The sequence below is a fragment of the Phalacrocorax carbo genome, chromosome 10, assembly GCF_963921805.1.
Source record: "Phalacrocorax carbo chromosome 10, bPhaCar2.1, whole genome shotgun sequence".
Taxonomy (NCBI): domain Eukaryota; kingdom Metazoa; phylum Chordata; class Aves; order Suliformes; family Phalacrocoracidae; genus Phalacrocorax; species Phalacrocorax carbo.
Window position 1 is genome coordinate 17,406,071 of NC_087522.1, and position 26,294 is coordinate 17,432,364.

Genomic DNA, 26,294 nt, shown 5'->3' on the forward strand with positions numbered 1-26,294 from the left:
TCTCTCTTTCATTCTTCCGTGTCTTCCATCTCTCACCTCTCTTAGATGTTTCTAAGAGCATCTTACAATACGAATTTTGCAAGTGTGGTTTTTTTGTTTGGTTGGTTTTTCGTTTTGTTGTTTTTTTGTTTTGTTTTTTGGTTTGGTTTTTTTAAAATATTGTTGAATTCACTTTCTTCCTCCAGGGAAACTCAGAGTATGGTGATGTTCTGGAGCTGTGATGGTCTAAGGATATATGAAGAACAATCCAGTTTGCAAGTGCAGCACAAAACAGAAGGTCTAACACGACGAAACAAGGGCAAAGGCAGCATTTCTGATGTCAGCCAGCCATACCGTGGCAGTCCAGCTCCATATCAATAGTTGTCTGTCTCAAAGAGGAAGATCCCAGTGTAGTTGACTAAACACAGCCAAGTACATAATCTGCTTCCCAGGAAGCGCTGTGCCTCCCCAGCACAAGAGATTTCTGCTTGATTCAGGGAAAACAGGACTGGGAAGTGGGAGATGAAAGAAGCAAACAAATTTTAGAAATATTTAAACAGGAAACTGACCCAAAGGGGGAATGAATGCTTGCAGCAACCCTAGCTTCTGGGGGAGCTTTGTATTTCCCTGGAACTCTGCTCTGTAAGTGTAAAGAGACCATTTCTAAGTGCTGTCCTGGTTAGCACACAAGTACTTTTTTCTTGTACTTCAAAAGGTTTATAACCTAAGGAATATGTAATTTCTCTTGGAAACAAAAACCTAAGAAGCGAGACTCCTTTGAGGGTATCCCCAACGAAATTAAGTTTAAACATTTTGTACTCATACATTAAAGTATTCTTTTAAAATACACAGGTAACATGCAGATTACTATGAACAAAGCATGGTATTTCTATAGTGGTTGTAGTCAAGCCAGACTCAAAGCTCAAGCTATACACTGTTTGCAAATATATATAATTAAGTTGTAAGAAGATGCAAACTGATGACTTCTATGAAAGGAATTCTTGTATAAAGCAATAATACAAACATGCCACACTAACACTGGTAGTATTCTTATTCTTATTTAAAGACAGCTGGAACTGTGCTCAGGTATCAGCTCCAAGGCATGCAGAGAGATCAATGGCCACTCATGAAACTCTCAGCCACACACCTAAACCCTGGAAAGAGGCTGGGAAATGAAAAATAGCACCAGTGTCCAGCGTTTCTTCCAGGCTAGCCCTAGGCAGCTTCCCAATGCAGTGTACAGACTCCTGAATCCTCCCTAGCATATGTTTAATTCTTCCCAGCTGTCCAGGAAGCCCACGTGATTAATTTATGCACCTTATCACTGTATCTGGGTTAGGTACTTTCTGTTAATAAAAATTTATATCACAGATCAGAACCCCCACATCGTGCACCACAGTGGAAACCACTGCCTGATGCTAGGGGAAGCTCACGCTTTGCTGCTGCTGGCTCCAAAGCAGCAAAACTCCAGTATTATTATTGTGAATGGGGTTTCACATAAGATGACCAAGGAGAAGTTTGGACCTGACCCCCCTCCCTGAGAAAACTCAAATTTCCCAAACATCCTCACAGGTCCTAAGATTTATTGAGGCCAATAATATATTTTGTCATACAGTAGGGGATCAAGAATGTTGTTACCATGACTTACTACATATATTGAAAAGGATTAATGTAAAATGGTAGGCTTTAACCATTTTGCATAGACCTAATTAATCAGAAGATTATTTTTGGAAAGTTATGTTTACATGAACTGAACTCAGCAGAGAAGTTTCCCTGGCAACAAGGAATGGCCCACTTAATATGGTAATGATGATATTTAATTGAGATAAAGGGAAAAAAAAAGCTAGACTTTGACTGATATCAGATCATGGTCCTACTTTTTCCTTTTTCTGAGTCAGGAAGAATTATCCATTTTGTAAGTGGAAGAGGAAAGCACCAGGAAAACAAGAGCTTGAGCTAGGTCTCTTCAGCAAACCGACAGCATAAATTAAGCTACTTCTATAACTCCAAACTTGCAAGTATGCTAGTTACATTTTAAACAAAAATCCCATTTGTTCTTGCTGACTTCTGCCAACATTTGGACTTTCCCAGCCCTTCTGTCTTCTACTATTTAAAAATATCAGCTAAACACCTATTCCCAGACACTAATGACAGAACACACATAGAGGGGAAAAAAAAGGAACCTAAATTTTAATTGAAGTTGGCCACAGGAGAAAAGTAATCTGAAAAAATCTAGAGAAAAGACTGGAGAGGTACTGGCATTCCTCCCTCTCACGTCTCCCTGCTTCAGTCATGTTTTCAGTGTCCCTGTTCCAAGTAGCCTGGAATCTATACAAGCATAGAGTTTCAAGGATATTTAGATAAAATACCCTTAATCTGAGTGGAAGCAGTGAAGCAAAAATAAGAATAGCCATAAATAATAACAAACAAGTTATCTGTTTAGTTGATCCAGTGAAGTCGCTGCCGTAATAAGGGAGACATGGTTGTGTGTTTACAAAAATTACACACCACTGAGTTTTAAAGAACATATTTTCCTCTGCCCAAAATAAGGTTTTTTTATGCTTGAAACAGAGAGGGAATCTAACTTTACAAAATGCTGTAGGTAGGTAGTAGGTCCATGAGAATTTGCTCCTATTAATTCTGCTTCCAAGTCCAGTATGATTTCTAGGCATTAGTTAGTTGCACACCGTCATCAGATGTTGTCCTTTTGCTATATAAAAATGTGTTTTGTGGTTCATGTTTTATGTTACACTTTTAATTGCAGAGGAATACTCTGTGCATTAAGAGGACTTTTGAACGTAAAGATAAGAGTGCAACTTCATGACAAGTAATTTAAGATGTATTTTTCCTTTTCAAAGACTCCACTGAAAAATGGCTGTTCACCACGGAAATTATGCAAAACCTGGCTTTACATATTCCTGAGTGGAACTTTCTGACATCAAGTTCCTGCTGTAGTTTAAACAGAATATAGACTAAGATCACAAAACATATGACATGTTATATATTAACAAAAATTATTGACATTAGACAAAAAGCACAGAATATTAAAGACATGGGACCCCTGTTACTGCCTTCTCTCCTTTATAAAATTTTACTGTACAGCTCCATTTTCCTTACCTGTCTTCTTTAATCACATCCACAAAATGAGCATCTGTCTTTTCTCTGATGTTTTTGAACCTCAAAGGAAGGAGAGCTGATTGATCCAGACTCACTCCGCCCCATCTTCCTTTCTCTTGCAACATTTCATAAAGCGAGGTTTGACTATTGCTGAGCTTTTCTTCCTGTGGAGGACTCAAAAGTCCATTTTGAGTCTTTGGACTGTGTCCTCCTGGAGCCTGAATGACAGAAAGCAAAACATACAAGGAGAACATTAGTGGTTGAGAAAGCAGACAGAAGAGATTTCATGGAGCAAAAGTTGAAAGAAGTTCTTTCCTCAACACACTGAGCTTTTTACCTGATCATGTCAAAGACCTAACTACACCTGCCTTAGTGTCATTCACATACTCTGTAAGTTCATGCCCATTTAGGTGTTATCTTTTTGCTTTTTATGTACCGAGTTTCCAAGAGGCAGAAAACAAAGTACGTTTTTACACATGTAATGAAGACCAACCGCAAGTTCAAATTTCACTCACTCATCTTAAGATCAAGGTTCTTCTAAAAAGCTTTTTAAATACCTACTTAAACTGTGCTATCTTTCCACAGATCACGAGATAACCTACTGTGCCAGCCCTTGCTGATCCTTCCGCTGACCACAATAGCCCTGCTGCTTTCCCAGACAGAGCTTCCTCCTTTCTCCTACCTGTGGAAAGAACCCTTTTGTACATCTCATCATCCTACAAAAAAAAAAAAAAGATCCTGGACATTAAACCAGATTTTCTTCACTGGCTAAGATGCACCTCCTTCTGGTTTTCTTTTGCCTTTGTATTAATTAATAATGCATTTTTAAATTTTGACACCAGCTTGCAACACAGCTTAAGTACACAGTATTATCAATTCTGCTTTCAATCATTTAAGAACACAAATTACATTTCACCAAAAATTATTCTATTTCCATGGAACTGAAGTTCTTTCTTTTACATTTTCTTTGACCTAGACCAATACACACTGAAGCAATTCCAAAAAAATTAAATATGATTAGAATGAAAATGAACTGCAGTTAGGATCATTTTCAAACGCAAACATGTATCAAACTTAGCATATTTGAATGCTCATTTGCCCCCCTCCATGTCTTATTTATCACATATCATTTATCCTCATCCTGAAACCCACTCGTGACAGAAGTTTCTTCATTTCTGCCTGTACAGCAGTCAGCACAGCAGTGACAAGCTCCTCCAGAAGACTATTCTTGGATGCCACTGCGGTGACCATAAATAAACACCATAAATTTCACCACCAGCCCAACCATGCACTGAAATATGTTACTTAAATTGTAAAATCAACTTAGTTAAAATTAAGAAGTATCTGGTTTCTGGCTGCTCATCCAAAATTAATTCAACCGCCTTGTGTATCTATCCTGTAAAGCAAATGAGGCATATGAATATAGGCATGTATAATTAAAGGTGCAGACACCACCAGTGAAGACACAGGACTAATGGAGCAGCAGGACAATGTCACCTTGTGCAGGGAAGAGTCAGAAAGCACTCGGGCTTGGCTCCCTATCACTGCCAAGACCTCAAGGGCTAAAGTCATAACAAGGTGTGTTGGAATGGTTCCCTGGAGCTACAGGAAAAGCAGGAGGAAGATGGGCTGTGCTTCCCTTTCCTCCCACCCAGGAGGGACACAGGTTCCCCACCCTACGGGTTGCCACGATGGAGGTGTGAGTCCCTAGAGCCATGTGCTGGGAGCCAGGAGATGAAAGGATTCCCAGTCTAGTCCCTTCTACCACTCACAACAGTTGTTTTGGCAGCTTGCAGGTGTTCACAGCCCAGTGACAGCAGCTGATGAAAGAGAATAGGAAATGTACTAGTTACCTTAATATGTTGCCAATGTTTTGCTAAAGATTGCAATCAAAAGAAGAGAAAGGTGATTTCAGCAACACAGATCTCAGCAGAAGCAGGGCAAAAACTCTTGGACCGGACAGGTGCTTGTGTATGACAGAAGGCCGCCCTCCTGGTAAGCCAGAGGCACAAGAACTGCTCACATCAAAGGTCACCAGTCTCTTTTCTAAAGGAGAACATTCAGCAGCTTCAGATCAAGTCCTCCTGCAACGCCAACAGGTTATGTAGCCTACTCAGAGGGAACACAGCTATGGAGCACAAGACACTGCAGTGCCAGGGTAACCTCTCTCTTTTTGAGATGAGGAGTACTAGCAAAGGCAAAACAAAGAGAACTGACCAGCAAGTTGCTAGAAATAAAGGGTCTTAATTGTTTGGGGTTTGTTGGGGGCTTTTTGGGGGTGGTTTTTTTTTTTTAATTCACGGTAAAGATTGTATTTGCTCAGACCACTTCCCAGAACAACTTGAGGTGTAAAAAAAAATATCTTCCTCCATTTCCTCACCCCTGCAGCAGATAATATTACTTGAAAGGCAGTAACTGAAAGAACATAATTTTTGATATGAGCAGCTCAAATAAAAGATATGAACTCCTGTGCACTGCTTGCTTTCTCTGTCTGTTCTTCAAGTTCATCTGAAGAATGCAGTGAAAAATTCTGCTCTTTCAGAGAAAGTCAGCATGGACTTCTCTTGGCCTTTTCTCTTTAGCTCCTTGGCAAAGGCTCAAATCCCTAAGAAAATTCTTCCCCTCTGTCAGCTCAAGGTTTTCCTGTGCTGTCTCCACTCTGTTAATCTCAACAGGGGGGATTAGAGTATGAAACTGCTTGTGTGTAAGGAGAAAATCCCTATTTATTAAATGTTGTTAGCTCCAACATTACTGTGGTTTCTGATGGCAACAGGCTGTACAGGTTTTTTTTAAGCAGAGATTCGATGTACCACATGACAGTTTCTGCTCATCAAGAGACAGGGATGCTCCAGAGGCTGTTGGGACACACGATGGTCCAAGGATGTGGTTAACATCATTAACATTCCCTAAAGACAGGGTACATGAGTGCTGCAGGGCCAGGTGCAGTGACATGGCATGGGAAGGGTACAGACTCCAGAGATGGGTAGAGGGAGCTTATGGTTCTTCTTCCCAAGAAAGCTGAGACTGCAGAGGAGATCTGGAAATTGAATGCCACTGCAACTTTGTGCATGTAGCTGTTCTTTAAGCTTTTAGTTAAACAGGCATCACAGAATTATTGGTAGCCACTTAACTGGACCAATTTTTGACTTAGCAATAACTAAACCAAATCAAAGAAGGACATGCAGTTTGGTCTCCCCTAGCATGTTTCTTCCAGTGAAATTACTGACATTTTGTTCAGCACTGTACAGACCTCGTTTAAACAAGGTTAGATGACTTGCTGACTAACACACATAAAAGCGAATACAGCTGTAGCAGGAAGAAACTTAAAGGATAATTCTGATGAAGACAACATACAGCATGAGGCAGTTGGTACCTAAGGAAAATATCTGTTTGCAGTTGGCTCCTGGAGATCCCTGGAGCATGGGCAGAGGCAGCCTGGGGAAGAAGCATCTCACGCATACCATCTTGGCAGCCTGGGTACATCTCCCACGATGTTTTCTGTCTTAAAGATTTCATGCTGTTCCGAGACCAGAACCTGCTGGCCACTCTGCTCTATCTCCCTCAGAGCTGAAGGGATTATTATTTTATTTATTTCTTAGGCAGTTTCCTAGGAACCCTGGCACAGAATATGGTCTACTGTGTTACAAACCATTTCAGTCCAGTACAGTAAGGCAGCCCCTGCTTCTGAGCTTACAATTTAAGCATAGGTCAAACACAGGCAGAGAGCAGAGGGACAACTACAGACTAATGTAGTAGCTCATGAGCAGAATAAATGCTGGCAAGTTTTTCCATTAGCTCTATATGTGAGACGAGTAGTCAAAGAGGTGGGAAGAAAAAAAAAAAGCTAGCTATCTCTGAATGCGTTCATAAAATGATTCTCCCCAACAAGGGAAAGCATGAAACTTATTTGAAGATATAACAATCAGGTGATGAACACTGGTATCCGAGCCTGCATTGATGCAGGTGCTTACTATTCAGGAAGGAGTGAGAGGCGACAGGCAGAGCAGAGAGGCTACGAAGGCCACAAACAAGATGACAAATAGGCACTGCCTGGTATTATAGATGAAGTAGGTGGCTTCGGAGACAATATCTAAGCAACAGGCAAGGAAAGCAATCTTGGCATATATTCAGCACGCTGAATATATAAGAAGCTGTATTTGCTGGTCAGAAAAGGAGGCAAACTGACGTAGATGCTGTGAATTTCAGCTGTGCCTTTGAACAGGAATGACTGTCTTAGCATAGAGCTATGATGCAGAAGACATTGGGAAGGCATTGGTGTGGCTTGTGGCTAGGTGACATGGAGAGCGTGGCAGTGTTGTTTGTGCCTCTTTCTTTGGGTAGCCTCAACATAATTTAAAGAGTCCTTTAAATTTGAGGTCCTTCTCAGTATCAACCTGGGCCCATAAAATTACTAATAATTTTGAAAATCTGGGGGAGCTCAACTAGATTTTAGAATACAAGTGCTCAAAATCAAAACTAGTTCTGTTGCTTAACAGCTTGAATAAAGGAAGAACAATACAAAAGTGAGAAAGCTAACTGAAGCAGAGAAATAAGGGAAAAGGAAGGGTAATATCATAAATACTTAAATTACCTTCGTACTGTTTTTATGCTCATCCTGACAACCATTTTGGATAGCTCCTTCATCTATGCTGACATCGCAGTGGGGAGCAAGGGTGGTACTACATGAAGGGCAAGGCTGCAATGAGACAAAAAAATATTTAGCCAGGAACATTCTGATGTCCTCATAGTATTATGCAATTTATAATTTGGTCCACTTGTATACTTGTGGCATGGTTAAAAGATAAACAAAGCTACAGAATGGGAAACAGGGAGCAAAATTTGACTGGAACAGAATGCACCATTTCAAAAATAAATCACAGATTTTCTGTTTACTGAAGCTAAATCTAATCCAGGAAAGCTTTACTAGCATATGATCACAGATCTACTGTAATCACTGCATACTAGCAAAGGACTTCCCCAAGAAGAACGAAATACTCTTTAGTGAGAGAAGTGCAATTTTCTTGTTTAAAAACTGCCTGCAGAAGGATCTGAATGGCATTATGAGTGAAGACTTAGCACAAAATGCAGCAAAATTCGAAAAAAGCATGAAACACCATGATGCATTATGAACAGTACAGGGAAATGGAAAGCAAGAAATCTGAAACTAATAAAGGGAAATACTTTTTCATATGGTGCTCTAAGGCAGTGGAGTGAAGCTCAGGCTATCGTACAGTGTTGAACCCATCAAATGTCACAAGAAACAAGGAAAGTAAAAACATCGGGACTTGTAACAGTTGCAAGTTATGCATTTCAGAAGCAACCTAAAGCGTCACACTTCGGCTTTTAAAACAACCTAACGCCTTAAAGTTAAAATGTGATCTTTCTAAGGGGTATTAACCCCATATCAGTATCTTGCAAGTTCTTCATACTTTTCTCCAGTCCTGGCCACATACAGGCAGGGTGCTGCAGAGGGACCCTGCGTCTCATCCCTATCGGCGATTCCTCTGCCCCAGAAATGGTCCAGGCTTGCCAGAGGTCTGCTAATGGGTACAGAGCTGCCAGTCACCAGGATCAGCATGCTACATTAGGCGCCCTATACCCAGTGGTGGTAGGTGATCCACTAAACATCTTAATAAATTTTCCAACAAGCAACCTGAGCATTTTGTCCCAAGCTCAATCCTCTGCATCCATTTTATCCGTTTATTCTGGACTCAGGAGGGACTGGTTCAGGCCTCTGCAGCATATCATTCTCCCGGTCCAAAACCACAATGACAACTGCCTCCAAGTTTACTCCCTATTTCAGAGACCAGTGTCTATGTCTTTTCAGAACCATCTTTTTCCATCTCTGGTGTCACACCTGAAATTGCAGAATGCAGCATCTTCAATTTTCAGGTTGCTACAGCATGGCATTTCTCCCAGCCCACTCCTCCTGTGACTGCTGATCCACCTAATCACTCAACAAAGCCTCTCAAAGGCTTTCATAAAGACTCTGAGCCTTCTTAGCATCCAGCAGACCACCCTATCTGCTGCTGCTCAGGAGCATAGTTCAGGTTGGGGCACTGAAATGACTATGAATTTCCTAATCTGGCATCAGATAAAGCAAGTTACATCCAGTTCTGAACCTGTACAGTCTGAACAAACACCAGTGTACTTGAAGAAACTATGAAGTTGGTTCTTAAATAGTTTTGTTTAAATATTATCTAGGACTAATTATCATTAACGCTTTGGCCACTCCGTGGAAGGCAGTATTAGATGGCTTTAAAAACTAATATGATGATGGGCTAATGAGCCTCCTAGGCTCCTAGAGCGTTAACTAGTTCACAAAACCAAATACCTCTAACATAAAAAATAAATAAAATACTCTTTGTTTGATCTCGCTAATAAATCAGCAAGACCACCTTAGCTCCTGGGGTTAGACGAGAAGACAAAGATCTCAGAAAAGAAGCCTGACCTTTTGAGAAGGGGCAGAAGTCCATCTGACTTACCCCATGTGCTCAAGTCAACATCATTAACTTTGCTCTCTGTTGTAGACACACGCACAAGCTCAGTGCATATGTGACCTCATCATGATGAATAATATATTATTGCACTTTCATGAAACACCAAGACAAGCAGAAGTACTTTCTGTTTTCATACCAAGAGATAATTAAAACATTTTTACAACAGCTTATGATTCCCTGTCAAGTAATGGATTTTATAAAACATGATAGGAAAAATAAACTGGTACCGAAACTGGTTAAGCAAGTTACAGTGTTTTCATTCAAAAAAATCAGCTGCTATTATAGATTTACCAATAGTTTTTAGCATCTATCTTCACTATTTTAATTATGTACACACATTTTATTGATATCCATCCTGCAACAAGGTTTACAATTAAATGAGCTACTACTCTCACTGGAGGAGAGGAGGAGGAGATACAATTCCTTTCATGGATCAATTACTGTTGCATTCTCCTTCCTGACCTTCCTTAACAGATCTTGTCTGCTAGAACATCCATTCAAGCCCAAATTGTGAAAGTCATCCTTTGCATCCAATATGGCCACTTATTCCCTTTAAAATAAAAATATTTCAACTTGCCTGTAACTTTGCCCCTCCTACTTAGTCTCTTTTGCATAGCTGGAGTCATCTCCTCCTACACTGACACTGTTTACAGCTTTGTATTTAAATTGGTTGGCATGTAAGACATGATTCTTCTGCAAATTATTATCTCCAGACCCTACCAGCAAGCTGCAGGCTTTAAAAAGAAAAAAACAAACCACTGTAAAAAAGAAACCCAGTTGAGGCAGAGATAGACAGGTGGCTTCAGAATCATGCTCCTGTGGCAGACACTGCCGAGAATGAGGCACCGTGGACCCTGGTGACTCACAGAAGCAGGATTCCACATCAGCCTGCGCCCTCCGCCATCACAATCAGATATGAAGCCTTAATGACTGAGGACACCCATGAGCAAAGTCTGCAAAGTCCCCCACAAGGGGAAACTGTACCAGCAACATACAGTGAACATCGTAAAAAGAAACGACGAGCGCTCGTGGTGGGTGACTCTCTGTTGGAGGGTACTGAGGCACCCATCTGCTGACCTGACAACGAGTCACAAGAGGTAGGCTGCCTTCCAGGAGCCAAGGTCCGAGACGTTGCTGAAAGGGTGCCACAACTCATCAGGAAAACAGACTACTATCCACTATTACTATTTCATGTAGGCATGAATGACACTGAGAGCAGCAACCTGGGTAAAATCAAGGAAGACTTTCAAGCCCTGGGGGAGCAAGTGAAAAACACTGGCACCCAGGTGATCTTCTCTTCCATTTTGCCAGTTCGAGTGAAGGGAGCAGCCAGAAACAGGCACATAATGTATATCAACTCCTGGCTATGTGGCTGGTGCCACCATGAGGGGTTTGGCTTTTATGACAATGGGGTGTTCTTCAATGACTACAACATGCTAGGGAGGGATGGAATCCATCTGTCTAAAAGGGGTAAGGGAATCTTCAGCAGTAGGCTGGCTAATTTGGTGAGGTGGGCTTTAAACTGAAGGACCTGGGGGGTGGGATCCATGGAGAAAACACTCACACCAGCACGACCAACGGGGGAGTAAGTCAGGCCAAGCAGTGTGGTGATAAAGGTTCCTTAGCTGTCTCCCAAGAGGTGAAACAGAAGAGTAATCACCTCAAGTGTATGTATACGAATGCACGCAGTCTAGGAAACAAACAGGAGGAGCTGGAGCTCCGTGCCCACTCAGAAGGGTACGACATCATAGGAGTAACTGAAACATGGTGGGACAACTCAAACGACTGGGGGATCACAATGTACAGTTACAGGCTCTTTCGTAAGGACAGGCAGGGTAGAAGAGGTGGAGGAGTTGCACTCTACGTTAAGGAAAACCTTGAATGTATCGAAGTCAGCTATGGTGATTGCGACTGCTCTATCGAGTGCCTCTGGGTTAAAGTCAAAGGGGCTGTCTCCAAGCAGGACCTCACAGTGGGCATCTGCTATCGACCTCCTAACCACGATGACAATGTCAACGAAGCGATACTTGGGGCACTAAAAGCAAGCTTCTGGCCAACAGAACCTGGTCCTTATGAGTGACTTCAACTACCCAGACACCTGCTGGAACAACAATACGGCAGCTCGCATGTCATCCACCAAGTTCCTGGAATGCGTAGAGGACTGTTTCCTGATACAAATGTTAGATTTGCCAACCAGGAATGAGGCACTGCTGGACTTGCTATTCACAAACCGAGAAAGCCTGCTTTGTAATATCTGGGTTAGTGATAGCCTTGGCTGCAGCGATCGCAATATTGTGGAGCTCGGGATCCTGCTGAGGGTGCTGAAGGTCAGCTCTAAGACAAGGGTTTTGGATTTTAGAAGAGCAAACTTCCGTTCCCTCAGGGCTAGACAAAGGAGCTAGTGAGTGCTGGGAGTTCTTCAAGAACTCTCTATTGGAAGCACAAAGCCAGTTTATCCCCTACAAAGGAAAAGGAAGTAAGCAGAGCAAGAGGCCCCCATGGCTCAACCATGACCTCCTGGGTCTACTCAAATGCAAAAGGGAAGCATACCAGAGATGGAGGAGTGGAGGATTATCTGTCAAGAGCTACAAGGGCATTGCCAGAGCGTGCAGAGATGCAGTTAGAAAAGCAAAACCCCAAATCGAATTGAAACTGGCCGTAGATGTGGAAAATAACAAGAAAGGTTTCTTCAGGTATGTCACCCAGAAGAAGAAAAGGAAGGAAAATATAGGTCCACTGTTAAACATAAAATGAGAGTCAATCACCAACAAAGCTGAAAAGGCAGAGGTCCTCAACACCTTCTTCACCTCTGTCATTACCAGCACTGTCAGGTCTCAGGCTTTGGGAACAAAATTGCTGATTGATCCAAACACCAACCCACCATCAGTGAAGGAAGAGTTAGTACGTGAATTACTACAGGAGCTTGACCCCTACAAATCAATGGGCCCTGACGCCATCCACCCGAGGGTGTTGAGAAAGCTGGCTGACGTCATTGCAAGGGCACTCTCCATCATCTTTGAGAAGTCATGGAGAACGGGGGATGTCCCAGAGAACTGGAGGAAGGCAAATGTTACCCCTATCTACAAGAAAGGCTTGAGGGAGGATCTGGGTAACTATAGGCCCATCAGCCTTACTTCAGTCCCTGGGAAAGTTATGGAACGAATCCTCCTGGGGGCCATCACAAGTCCAATGAAGCCCGTGATTGGGAAAAGCCAACATGGCTTCACTAAAGGCAGATTGTGCTTGACAAACCTGGTGGCCTTCTATGACATGGGGCAGGCAGTGGACATAGTCTACCTGGATTTCTCCAAGGCCTTTGATATGGTCCCCCACAGCCTCCTCCTGGAGAAATTAATGCGTTGTGGCCTAGACAAGTGCTCTGTGCAGTGGGTGGGGAACTGGCTGACAGGCCGCACCCAAAGGGTGGTGGTAAATAGCTCCTTTTCCAAGTGGCAACCTGTCACAAGTGGAGTCCCCCAGGGATTGATATTGGGCCCAATGTTATTCAATGTCTTTATAAGTGATCTGGATAATGCCATCAAGTGTAGCCTGATGAAGTTGGCTGATGACACCAAGTTGAGTGGGGAAGTAGACACTTCAGAAGGGAGAGCTGCTCTGCAGGGAGATCTGGATAGGCTGGAAGAGTGGGCCAGCAAGAACCTTATGAAGTTCAACAGGGAAAAGTGTACGGTCATGCACCTGGGAAAACATAATCCAGGAGTGCAGCACAGACTGGGATCCACCTGGCTGGAGAGCAGCTCTGTCAAAATGGACCTGGAGGTCCTCGTGGACAGGAAGCTCAACATGAGCCAACAGTGTGCTGCTGCAGCCAAAAAGCCCAACAGGATGCTGGGTTGCATCAAAAAGGGCATCACCAGCAGAGATAAAGAAGTCATTATCCCGCTCTACTCAGCGCTTGTCAGGCCACACCTGGAGTACTGGGTACAGTTCTGGTCCCCGCTTTACAAAAAAAGATGTAGACAGGCTGGAAGGGGTCCAGAGAAGGGCCACCAAGATGATCAAAGGACTGGGAAGCTGCCATACGAGGGTAGGCTGGGAGAACTGGGTTTGTTCAGCCTTGAGAAAAGGAGGCTCAGAGGGGATCTCATCACCATGTACCAGCACTTAAGGGGTAGCTACAAAGAAGATGGAGACTCCCTTTTTACAAGGAGTCACATGGAGAGGACAAGGGGGAATGGACACAAGTTGCTCTTGGGGAGATTCCAATTGAACACCAGAGGAAAATTTTTCACACTGAGGACAGCCAACCATTGGAATAATCTCCCCAGGGAAATGGTTGACTCGGCCACGTTGGACACCTTTAAGATTTGTCTGGACAGGGTGCTGGGCCATCTTGTCTAGACTGTGCTCTTCCTAGGAAGGTTGGACTAGATGATCCCTGAGGTCCCTTCCAATCTGTGATTATGTGATTCTTTTCGAAAATTGTGCATGATCTGTGATTAAATCACACAGCTGTTCATTGTGGGGATTTTTTAATATACATATTTATTTAAATATTTATTTAACACTGAAAGACCTACTCTAGCCTGGCTGGCAAATTAAAAGTTCCTTGAGAGCCTGACCCAGCCTTCTCGGTCTGCAATCACTCCAATAACACAGACTAGCCAGCAGAGAGAAGGCTGGTGCATGTCTACACTTGAAAACATGCTGTGGTGTTTGGAATACCTCTACCTAGCCATGCTGTGAGAAGCAAGTACACGCACTGCCTTCCCATGCTGCAACTATATTTGCAGAACATGTTTTTAAGTAAGTACATGCACTGCCTTCCCATGCTGCAACTATATTTGCAGAACATGTTTTTAAGTAAGTGCTCAGGATTCACATGATTGCTTCATCACTATGCTACACGCATTCTGACATAGTTTCTGGCATGCATTATACGGATCTTATCAGACCGCAGGGAAAGCTGACTTTGGGGTCATTCAAAATTCTCTCCAGCACCAGTGTATTTTGGGCAAGATAGGCACCCAGTTTCAGAGAGTTGTGAAGATGCTTAGGAAATCACTTGCCAGACCTGCAGTGTTCATGGTAATAAATAAAAACAGGTACCTATAAGTATAAACTTGATGCAGTAGCTTTAGCACAACAGTAGACGGGGTGTCCAGGAAGGCTGAAACTGAGCTGGCACTTGTCCTAGATGCTCTTGTGAAGCAGCTTCTTTTAGCTTCTCCTTCACTTACTCGGATAGCCACGTTTGCACTTTTGCACTGTGCAGACCATCATTCAGCATTTAAACAGCAATTAACACCCAGCCAAGGTTGTCCCAGAGCAGAAGATCAGGGACTAGGCAGTAAACAAAACATCATGGGCCAGCAGCATCTCTTGACGTTGCATAGCAGCTGTTTAGGAATAGCAATGCATCTCTACCTACCCTTCTGCAGAGTAAGTCACCCCATGTTTTAGAAAATACATACCATACCATAGCTGAGCCTTAACAACATATTTCATTTTGGACTTGAGTCATTTTAACAGCATGTACCACAAGTTAATACATAACAAATTTCATCAAATCCTAGCTGCGGTCAGGTCAGTCCTGTAGTTTGCTGTAGTTTCACAGTCCTCCAGTTACAGCTAACTTTGCTGTTGGACATTAACAAGGCATCCTCACTTTCTCTCAGAACAGCACCCTTAGTTTTACTGCTTTAATCTCTCCTCTCTCCCTTCTGCTCCATGGACAGGCAGCTCAGTCATACTGCTCCATTTGGTACATTCTTCTTCCTTCACTACTTGAAATAAAGGAGTTTCTACCCCTTCCTGTCACATCTGTACCTCTGCATAGCCATGCACTGGGCAGTACAGACAGGCTTATTTGTACAGACACCCACTGATGGCTCTGAGATGTATTTTCTTACCTTATTTGCTAGCACCTTCATTGAAAGATGAGAGAGAGCTGGAAAGCTGGTGCCTGAGGGATGCTAAATATATTCCTTCTTACATGGGAGAAGGAATAGAAAAGCATCGCCAGCAACTTGGATGCAGTCAAACCACACACAGTGCATATTTTGGGGAGGGATACAGATGGCTACAGCTACCTTCTGTAGTTACAGAGCAATCCAGGACTGTTTAAGGAGCTCACTTAATGTTGGACCAAATCTTTGGGCCAGCCTTCCAGCTGATCTCACTTGAGATCCAGTGTTTTTACTCCAAAACTTAAAGCCTGGCCCAGAGGCAGGGTAAATGTGCCCGACTCATGCTCTCCTAATCCAGACAACAAACATACAAGCAGCAAAAATGGAGCAGCATGAAAGTCACCCCCCATCAACTCTGTCAGCTAAACATCAAACCTGTGTTGAAGAGATCCTCCCAGGACTAAACACACTGAAGTCTAAGGACAGTGACCTGCAGGTGACCACCCATGGTTCTGACATTTGTGCCCAGCTCAGGCAACCCAGGACGAGCATCTCTCAGCACAAATGCAAATAGAGAATAGACATCTGTTGTTTGGTAAATCTGTTCTGAGCTGGAAGGTGGAGAGTAACAGCAAAGCTTCAAAGCAATACACATTGTTTCACAGATTTCCTTGTCAAGAGATCTTGTGAGAAGTGTGAACATAACAAAATGTCATCATTTCTCTAAGCTGAATCCATACAAATCATTGCCCTCAGTTCTAGATGTAGGTTTCTCAAGCAAGCTGATAAAAACAATCTCATAGGCTACTGGAGTGCTTTCTCCCACGACAAAAACCACTCCTTTGTCTTTTTGTAGGGTGTCTGTTATATACGTATATGAAAGGGTTTATAGGTACATGACCTTCATGATAGAGGAACAGCAGAACCAGGGTGCAGCAAAAGCAGAAAATCATAGAAGTTACAGTAGCTGCTTAAAGCATATTTTTTATTCCCCCATAAAATCAAGACCACTGAAAGAGCAGCATTAACCTCTTAGTCCCGAAATATTTTTTAAAAATCCAAACAAACAATGTATTTGAAACCACCTTTAAAAAGTGTTCATGTTTAGGGATTCCTTGCCAACTGGCAACGCATTTTACTTTGTAAATTTTTTCATCCCTCAAACTACATTTTGTCACTCTATGTGTGTACACACACACATATACATACACACATATATAGAGGAATATACAAAGGAGTGCGTGAACAAACCTGTAAGTTTTCCCCATCCACCCATCTCTCCCTGGTTTGCACAGTCGAGATCTATGCTGTTTGGGTTTGATACAAGAACTCACCTTTGTTTTTTCTGCATGTTTGAGAGTCTTTGTCAAGTCACTGGTGTTCTCAGCTGACGATGCTCCCTGGATCCTGGCTCCATCTCCGGGCTCCAAGCCAGGAAGCAATGCTTGTGGGCAGCTGCAGTGGGGCTCCTTCACCTTCTGACCAGAGATCAGATAGGTCTTCAGACCTACAGGAAAAAGCAATTGAACTGTCAGAAAGACAAAAATAACGTTCCTTTGGACTTCTCAGATATTAAACACTATCAAAGCACTATCAAGGCTCAGGAATACAGCACACAAAAAAGATGGTGGTGAGGAACAACCCCCAGGAATATAAAGATGCTCTGTGGAAAGTGGTGGCAATCGGGATTGCCCAACGTCTGCTGTCCCAGACACAAGAGACTACTCTAACACACAGCAACAGCCAGGAATGACATGTACTTTCTTTATTCCATTTTCACTCATGCACTTCCAAAAAATAGAGCTAAGACCTTATGTATTCACTTCCAAGTTGTAACCTGAGCTCTCCCGTTAACTCTTTACTTCTGGAGAGGTTTTGTAGCCTGTTTTTCAGTGATATCTGTGTTAATATTCTACTTCGGAAAAATCAGCATGTATTCCTCCACTTGCACTCTCCATTTGTCAGAAAGACATTATGAAGATTGCTTAATGCTGGTAGCACATTGAGAAAGGAAATGGTGTTTAAGTGCTAGAAATCCTGAAGGGTTTTCATAGTTAGTGCAGACCACATTTTTAAAGAACAAAATCAATATCTCTCTCACACGTACGCCCACACATGCTCTCTGCAAATGTTGTATGAATTGAAGCATAACTGGAAAGCAGATCCAATATTAAAGGCCAGGCTGGTAAATACCATGCTGTATCAAGCTAAGCCATATCAAAAACCTGTTAAAAAAAAAATAAAAGATCTGAATTTTGTTTAGAATATCGCTTATTTTACTTCCTTGAAACTTTGTGCTATCATGTTCTGGGTTATTTCTAGGCACAAAGACTAAGAAGGAGCTACTAATCACACTGCTTTCTAAACTCAAACAAGTTAATTTTATGCCACTGTATTTGAAATCTCCCACTCAGCAAGGAAGGGCACTGATGTGCTCCACAAAGTGTGAAGGTCACCAGCTCGCAGAACTGGAAAGTGCTCGTTATTTTGTGGCTCCAGAGACTGTCGTCCCATGTGACTCTGCAGCCAAGCTCTGGCTCACAGGATGGCTGCTGGTTCTGTGTTTGGGTCAGCCCTGCATCACCACTCTCCCTTTTTCTGATTCTCATCACTCAGTTGTAGCCAGACACGTGGCTGTCACAGCCATCAACTGCACTCAATTGCCTCCATCCATAGGATGAAAGCTGGAAATAACTATGTCAAGTTGCAGCCCTTGGAAGAAGGCAGGCTTCTGTCTGTTATGACACGGTCATTCTCTCATAACCTTCTATACAGACAGAAAATCATATTCTATCAATTTTTATTTTGTCTCTAATATATACCACAGAGTACTTTGTCTAAAACATTACCAATAAAAATAAGTTGGACATACTAATAGCATTTTTGTAGTTTCTCTGTTTATTCTACTGGTAACTTAAGCTCCTGAACACTTCTACAGCCAATGCAGAAACCCAAATCAATATTGACCATTTCAACCTCAGGCTCAAGAGCTGCTGGGACAGCTAAGGTGTTCTCACAGTGTCTCCCAGCTCCGGAGCACTCGCTCTCCTATTTGCGGTGCTACACTATAAGCCAATCTTTATTTTTATATTGCTTGTAGTAGGGCTTGGATTTTATTTGGCAGTGCCGCTTAATAAAATCCTGATCTGCTGCTGGCTTCCAGATGTAGGGCTGTCTCTCTAAAACTTATATTGATGGGGGTTGTCATTTAAGGAATTCACCACAATCAGCTTACAATTATATGTTTACTGTGGTAAAAGCTAAAGCACTAAGCTTACTACTCCTATTTTTAAAAGCTACCTTAAAGCAACAGGATTATTTTCCCACTCCTATTATTCCCCCATTTTTTTCTAAACAAACATTTTCTTTGGTTTTTTGTATTTTTTATTGTTCTGTGTAGCATAATTATTTCTTCAATCTGTAGTGTACAGTAATACTATCTCCAGTTTGAGCTCCACACTGTGGAAAAAGGGAAAAGGCTACAGTACGCCAGTAATTGAAAACGTGTCTGGGAAAGAAGAATCCATCCTCGCCCCAACCTGAAACCACAGCATGCTGCAGTTCCTCGGGCCCACTCCACCCCTTGTCCCTTCCATCCCTGGCAAACCCACCAGCCCGCAGCCACTATGTCGCCATGTTGTGCACCGACAGCCGCTTGCACCCGCTTTGTCCCATGGGCTTTAGATGCAGGGTTTAAAGTTGGCTAAAATGGCTGGTTGCTGGCACCGAGAACTGACTATAAAAATCTCTTCATTACCTCCTCATGCACACCAGCCCCGCCACATCCACTGAACAAGGAGTGTTACTCAAAATGGTTGGTTTCAAATCGGACAAAGAAAAGCCAATATTACACTGAATCACAGCATATGTTTAGTACAAAGTCAGCAGGGCTACTCCTAGCGCTGAATGCAAGGTCAGGGTCTCAGGAGAGCAAGTAAGGCAAAAAGGTTCTTTTTGGAAAGTTATGGATAATTAGGAGGTGCAAAAATCTTTCAGCTTTATAGAACTTCACTAACATTGCCTACCTAATTCTTTGTTTGTTATTAAATCCTTCTCATGATAGGAAAATTCGATTTGCTTTAGTATTCCTTGCAACTCTGTGATGCTTCACAAAGCAACTCCCACGTTCAGTCTGAAGTATTTTGGTATTAAAAAACGGGTCATTAATTCAGTAGAACTGTATCAATGTAACTAAAATTATTACAGAAGAACAGTATTCTTCCTCCTTCTACATCTCCAGTGAATTAGTACAATCAGCGCTCTGTCATTTTCCATAAAAATGGTGTATGGAATAAGAAACGTTCACACCACCAGGCAGCACGTTTAAATCAATTAGGTAATGCAACAATATTAAATGAATAAGCCAACAACAGAGGAGCTGCTACTTTATGTGAAAACCAACAAACAGGGTGCAATTTTTGGTGTGTGTTGCTGCGCAACGATGCCACTTAAGACATAGTAATGAAGAAAGTGCTATGAGATGCTTATGCTGCCATTTATAAAGGCAAAGCTCATCCTTTCTTCTCCTGCCATTCTCAACCTTATACTCATTCCTCTGCCCTACATTTATTCAAAATAAGTGCTGAAAAATAAGACAACCTCAAACTGCCTGATAACAAATCTGTACTCTGGCAGGCTTTATCCTGCAGCACATTTCTGCTTTTTCCAGAGATGGCTCTTGGAAGCAAAGACGTGGAACTGGCTACAACAAACCACCCCCAGCACACTAATCTAATGCATATAGTATGTTCTGTCCTGGTGAAAAAATGAGCTACATCGTTTATATTTGAGAAATGCGAGCCATTTCCTTCACTTGTCTTCAAGTTCTGAAAATCTGTAAGCATTATAAAGAATAACAGCTCCTGCACACTGAGCCAAAGCACGCACTTCTTTAATTCAACCACTTTGAATATTGACATAGCAGTGTCTGTAAAGTGTATTTTTGACAAAATAGTTAACAGGTGAGATCTCCACGGAAGAACAGTGGGTTCATTGGTCCCACTAACAGTGAATTTTAGAAGCATTAGGAAATTTCTATACTTGGCTCCTTTTTTCAGTTAGCTTTGCTTTTCATCAGTGGCACTCCTCTGAACTTATAAAATAGAAAACCACCCCAAACATTAAAAAATACTCTTAATAACAATAAAAAAAATCATATGCATGCGCTCACGTACAAATTATTTTCTGTATGCACAAAAATAAACAAAAGTATAAATAAGGCTTTGTATAAACATCCCAGTCTTCAACCTGGTTTTGACAGCGTGAGAAAACCCGGTCATTGCAGAACGACTGGAAAGTTCAGCAGCAGCGGCACAGGCAGGGGCAGGCAGAGCCCGGGGCTCCCTGCCCAGGCGCAGCCCCCCTGCCCACACCCGGCCCGCCCCCTGCCTGCCCCCCGCCTGCCCCCCGGTTGTACTGACATGGGTCAGGCTGGAGCGACACCGCTGTCCTTGACTGTAGCTACGCTCGCGGAGAAAAACTGTCTTGGGTAACTGGTAGGAAGTCACTTGCTGGGAAGGAACGGGGAACAGGAGAGAAAAGATGGTCCTTCAAGTCCTTAATTAAGTAATTTCCTTTCTTTCAGCTCATTTATCTTCATGACTTCAGGACAGAAGTTGCTGTTATGTAAAAATCTGGTTAGATTGGCATAAGTAGAGGGCATCCCTCCAAGATGGGATGTCTTCTGCTACAGGACATCTCAAGAGATAGGAGTTAATACAAATATTGATGAGCAATTCCTTGGTAAATCAAGACTCAAGTTTCAATTTTTGATCCTCCACCTGCATGGAATTGAAACTTTTTATCCCTCTGTTGATAGCAGACAGGAAAATTACTTTCTCTCTGGCAAACTGAATGTGTCGGAATTCTCACATCTCTAACAAACTTCAAATGCTTTTGAAAGCCTTTTCAGCACGGATTCTAAGAGACACCAAAACCCTCTGGCAATATTTCAGTCATGGTCTTACTGATTCATTTAATAAAAATAGAATCCCACTTTTATTATATATTCCTGTTCCTCCATCCATGAATCACATGACCTTTTTAGCTGCAGTATGGAGAACTAAGAGGTGACCTCCCCTTGCAGAATACCTGCTTCCCAGTATACAGCCCTCTCTTCTGTATGACTAGGGATATTTCCTGTACTGATGTAAAAAAATCCAAACTGTACTGATTATGCCCCCTTTTACCTAACAGCGTTTTACTAATGCTTCTCCTTCACTGTTTATCTTTCCATCATTTCCCTCAGAGTCTACATACTTTAACCATTTAATCATATCTTTCCAAATAATTAAGTGTAAATCTATAAAACTAACTGAGCTCTATTTTCACACCCTCTACTTTTGCAGTATCTTACCTCACAAAACTAGAATCTGCACGAAAATTGTTTCATCGTGAGAACCACCGGACTGTCACTCCCACACAACAGCAAGAATTACTTTCAGCTAGAAAGTAATTTTAATCACCTGCTGCAGTATGCCATGATGAATAAGTTAGCTATTATCTTTCAATAATTTAATATCTCATTTTATATAACTCTGATCCAAGTAACTAGTAATGATATAGCAAGGTCATAAATAAACCTTTGCGGTTCAGGACTGGCTTTAGCTCCTTTCTTTCTAAACTGATGGGTGCTAACTCGTGGCTCAGTTATGCTTCTCTGCAATCAATCAGCTCTTGTTTTCTCTTTATAGAAATACAATAACAAGTTTTCTCCACACCGTTTAAAGGCATGATCTTCGCACCTTGCCAAATATCTGGGAGTGAAAATCCTGCTGTTCAGCCACTGCCACTCCAGAGAAAGGAAACAAGAGACCTACAGGTAGGTTTCCTTGTACAATAAAACATGCAGCTATACAATTTCATTAGAGTCTGACTTGCTCTGCAAAATAATGATTAACTGCAACTTCTGGAATATAATATGACAGGCAAATAACAAAAACAACCCAACCAACCAACAACAACAACAACAAAAGACCAGAAATATATTTACTTCTTCCAATTGCAGTTTCTTTTTGGCATGTCTCTAATTTGGCATCTAACCAACCATGTTGGTTTTTTTTTTTTCTTTGTCAAAGCTTACTTTTTCAGGTACTAACCTAGACTAATGTTTATGCAAGAAAAAATATAATGTATACCATCATTCCAGGAGCTTTAGTATCCTTTGGGTCCAAGTTGTTGCTGAATCTAAAGATGATTTTCGGTAGCAAAGAATCTCCCTCATTCTTAAAATCCAACAGTTGACAAATCTGTATTTATGGGGGCTATTTCCTCACTTTATTAGATCCTCTCTTGCACGGAGAGTTCATGCAAACCTCTTTTCCCCCCATCACAACAGTCTCATCTGTTGAACCAGGAACTGGTACTTCACACCACAACATGGAACCTTCAAAGTAGCAAAAGCCAAGCAAGGCCGCGGACCACCAAGAGCCTGATGGCACTGCACAGCAGCACTGACACGCTGCTAAGACGCTCAGCTACTCAAAGGATCAGCTACCCACCATAGACAACTAGAACATTAAATGCTGCTCAAAATCCATAAACATTAGAAACTAAAGGACACAAGCTTTCTCTTTATTTGAGAGCAAATGTGAAAACGGGTGAATAAGAAATTTAAATTCAGAGGTACCCAGTAACCAAGCTGAACATAGTGCCAAGAAATGGGCAACTTTAAATGTAAATGGGGTCGTCACTTGCTTTCTTTTCTTTCCTATTTTACCATCTTAATTTGGCAAAAGACTGTTATACTGAAGAAATAATTTCAGAGAGTTTTTCTCCTTGAAGCTTCTAATAATTTCATTATTAAATTACTTGTGCACACAGAATTGAAGAGAGAAGCAAAAGCTCAGAGGAACGTCTTTACCTGGGCAAAGGTGGCTGGTAAATACAAACTGGATAATCAAAGGGGTTGAGATATTCCTACAAAACATCTCTCAGTCAATTGAGCTGTCACAGTTGTGAGAGCAGAAAAGCCATGTGCTAGTAGTAATTCTACATCACAACTCGTTGGAGTTGCTCTGATTTTGAAACTCAACTTTAGGCTTTTGGTTTTCAGAAATTTAGGCATGTAAGGGCCTATAGGTACATTTTTAATCTCAAGCAAGCTGCTGCATTGTAATTAGATGACCTGGAGAGAAAATTGCAGTTGAGCATTTCAGCAACTGGGGAAAAATAATAATAATTTTTTAAAAATTAATAAATTTCTGCATGAACCTCTGAAGCAGCCCAGAACTCATGGGACTGTGCAGGGCCAAAGGCTGTGCAAAGAGGCCACTTACAGGATATGTGCTTGCAGCACCTTTGTCCCCGAAGAGACATGGGCAGACAACCAAATATCTGCTTGCCCATGTTGAACTGAGAGCACAGAGCTTCCACAGCAGAACCTTACAGGTTCCCTCCAAGGCATCAAGTCCAGGATGTGGAGTTGTTAGCCTGATCCTTAACTGCAAGAGAAGTTGCTTTTCCAGCAAGTTTACAAGATGCTCCAAGGGTGGAAACACTTGCCTAACCCAGCCTGCTAGCTGTGCCCAACAGGCCGTGCCAGTTTATATGATTTCCTGAAGGAACTACCAGTGGTTGTGTTCAAACAACACTAGACACAGCATCTAAGAAAGTGCTGTTCTCCCTCACTCCTCAGGAAGAATCAGACAGAAAGGAAGGAGTACTTAACATAATATTTTGTCTTAACGTTTAATCTTCACTCCAGCTGCGAGGCTGTAATAACTCCCACCCCACACATAACCATGGGGCGCTGCTTGTGCTTGCTTCTGACTACAAACTCACAGTTCCCTCACACTAACTTTTTTCTAGATCTTCACCTTTTTCACCACCTTCCCAGACAAACTAAACAGGATTTTCAGAGAGGAAAAGAACATGTTTCCGTAACCACACACCAAACACACATTTACTTTACTCTTTCAGACAACTTCCCCAGGATCACTGAGAATTACTTCTCTTTCAGGCACAGCACCTCTCTTGCCATCCTTCCTGCAGGTACTAGGGGCAGCCTGACACACTGCACCCCTCCCTCAGCACATGACTTGCTCTCTCAAATCCAGCAGAGAGGTTAGTGCTGCCAGGTCCCATGGTTGCACACTTGCTCCTCACAGAAAACCACAGGCAGAGGTGTCCCACATCACACAGTCCCTTCCTCTTGTTGTCTTCATGCCTGAAAGCAATCTCGTCCCTGCAGAGCCAAAGCCAGCAGACTTCTTCACAGACAATTAAGGAAGACTTTTATGTTAATTCTTATAAACCCTATACAAAATGCTTGCAAATTTCTACTGCTTCTGCGCGAGGTATGGTTTTTGTGCAACTTCACACGCCACAGTAGTTTACTGAACACTTCAATATTATTAAATACAACCTAAAACCCCCTACATTATGATATCCGTTCTTCTTGAAAAATAGCAGTAGAAGTGCCAGGCAAGTCAGACACAATGCCTCCCACTGGTCTGGTAAGTGGCCATGTAGAATGACATGAAAATACTGCATGGGTTTTGGTTTTTTTTAAAGACTTCAAAATACTTTTAAGAGTTGTCCTGCTGTAGTCCGGAATTTTAGCTTTTAATATCCAGATATTTCAGCAATATAGCTGGAAACCAAAAGGACATCACTGCCTTTTATAACACAGGCATTTTCTGTCACTCACACTGCAGAACTGTGCAAGGCGACATTGGGTGACTTTATGAAAAATAAAAGTAATTTTCTCCAACCTGTAAAGCTGCGTTTCAAATGAAGTCCCACCCTCTAACCCATAGAAACCACTTCCAGCTCAGTGCAAACAAATGCACATAACCCCAAATGCCTGGATTCTAACAAACCAGCCTACCTGGAAATGCACTTCGAATGTATGGAGCAACATTTCCTGTGGCTAAAATTAGAAAGGGAATTTATGAGCCAATTTGTTATCTCTTAGGTCTCTGGAAAGCAGAAACAATGATAATGAGAAACAGAACTTTATATACTGGGAACACAAAAGAAACTCCAAAAAACAAAACCCCAAACCTATCTTCATAATCTCCAGAGAAGAACTGCAAAGAGCCAGAGAAACCAGAGGCATCTTTTGTACTATGGAAAACCACTGTTTTTCTTATGTCTCTTTTGTTTAGCAAAAGGCTTACTTTTGATCAGCTAACAGAAAACACTGCATTTGGAAAATGCTGATCAACAACATATGTGTAATTTTGGTATTCAGCATCTGCCAGTTTTAAGTGGGGAACCCTGTACCCAAACCCACAACCTACATTTATAGCTAAACTGCCGAAATAAAGTTGCAGGCTGCTGGTCTATCCTTCTTCAGTCTCTTTTATCTTCTTCTCACCTGTGTGAGGGGGAAAAAAATACCAACCAACCAACAAACACTGCAGAGAATAAGTCCTAGGCACGGACATGCAGCTCAAGCACAAAGGTCGAGCCAACAGTGTTGGCTCAGGAATATATTTACGTATGTATTTTTAAATTCTACTGGCAAAATAAAAGATGGGATAATGAGTGAGCCTGATCCCTATCCTGGGGTTTACAACTGCCCTTATATTTATCTTCTGCTCCACTGGCTTTGCAGGAGCCAGTGTGCCACTGACCACGGCCTGAAAACAAACAGCAGGTGAGCCCATTCCCTGGAATGTCTCTTAGCTTTGAACTCGTCTTTTACCCCATACAGCTCATGGCTTCACACCTTAATAGGAAAGAAAAGTAGGTTTGAATCAAAAGGTAAGCCTGGGATTTTTCAGTCAGAAATAGCGCGCTCCGCACGAGAAGTCCCACAAACTTAGTAACATGTTTTAGAGAACAGATTATCTCTATCCTAAGGACTCCTCACCAAACCTAA

At 42.1% G+C, this 26,294-nt stretch overlaps 1 protein-coding gene across 3 annotated transcripts in view; it reads right to left on the reverse strand.

Moving 5' to 3' along the window:
• Positions 1-26,294, reverse strand: part of ADCY9 (adenylate cyclase 9) — a 94,561-nt gene that overhangs the window by 27,264 nt on the left and 41,003 nt on the right. For 2 of the 3 annotated variants that reach the window (XM_064462093.1, XM_064462091.1), the window contains 3 exons: positions 16,801-16,973; positions 7,688-7,792; positions 3,097-3,314 (listed from right to left, as the gene is read on the reverse strand). In XM_064462093.1, the coding sequence (XP_064318163.1) occupies positions 3,097-3,314; positions 7,688-7,792; positions 16,801-16,973 (496 nt within the window). The remainder of the gene's footprint in view (positions 1-3,096; positions 3,315-7,687; positions 7,793-16,800; positions 16,974-26,294) is intronic. The other variant, XM_064462092.1, reaches the window with a different exon arrangement.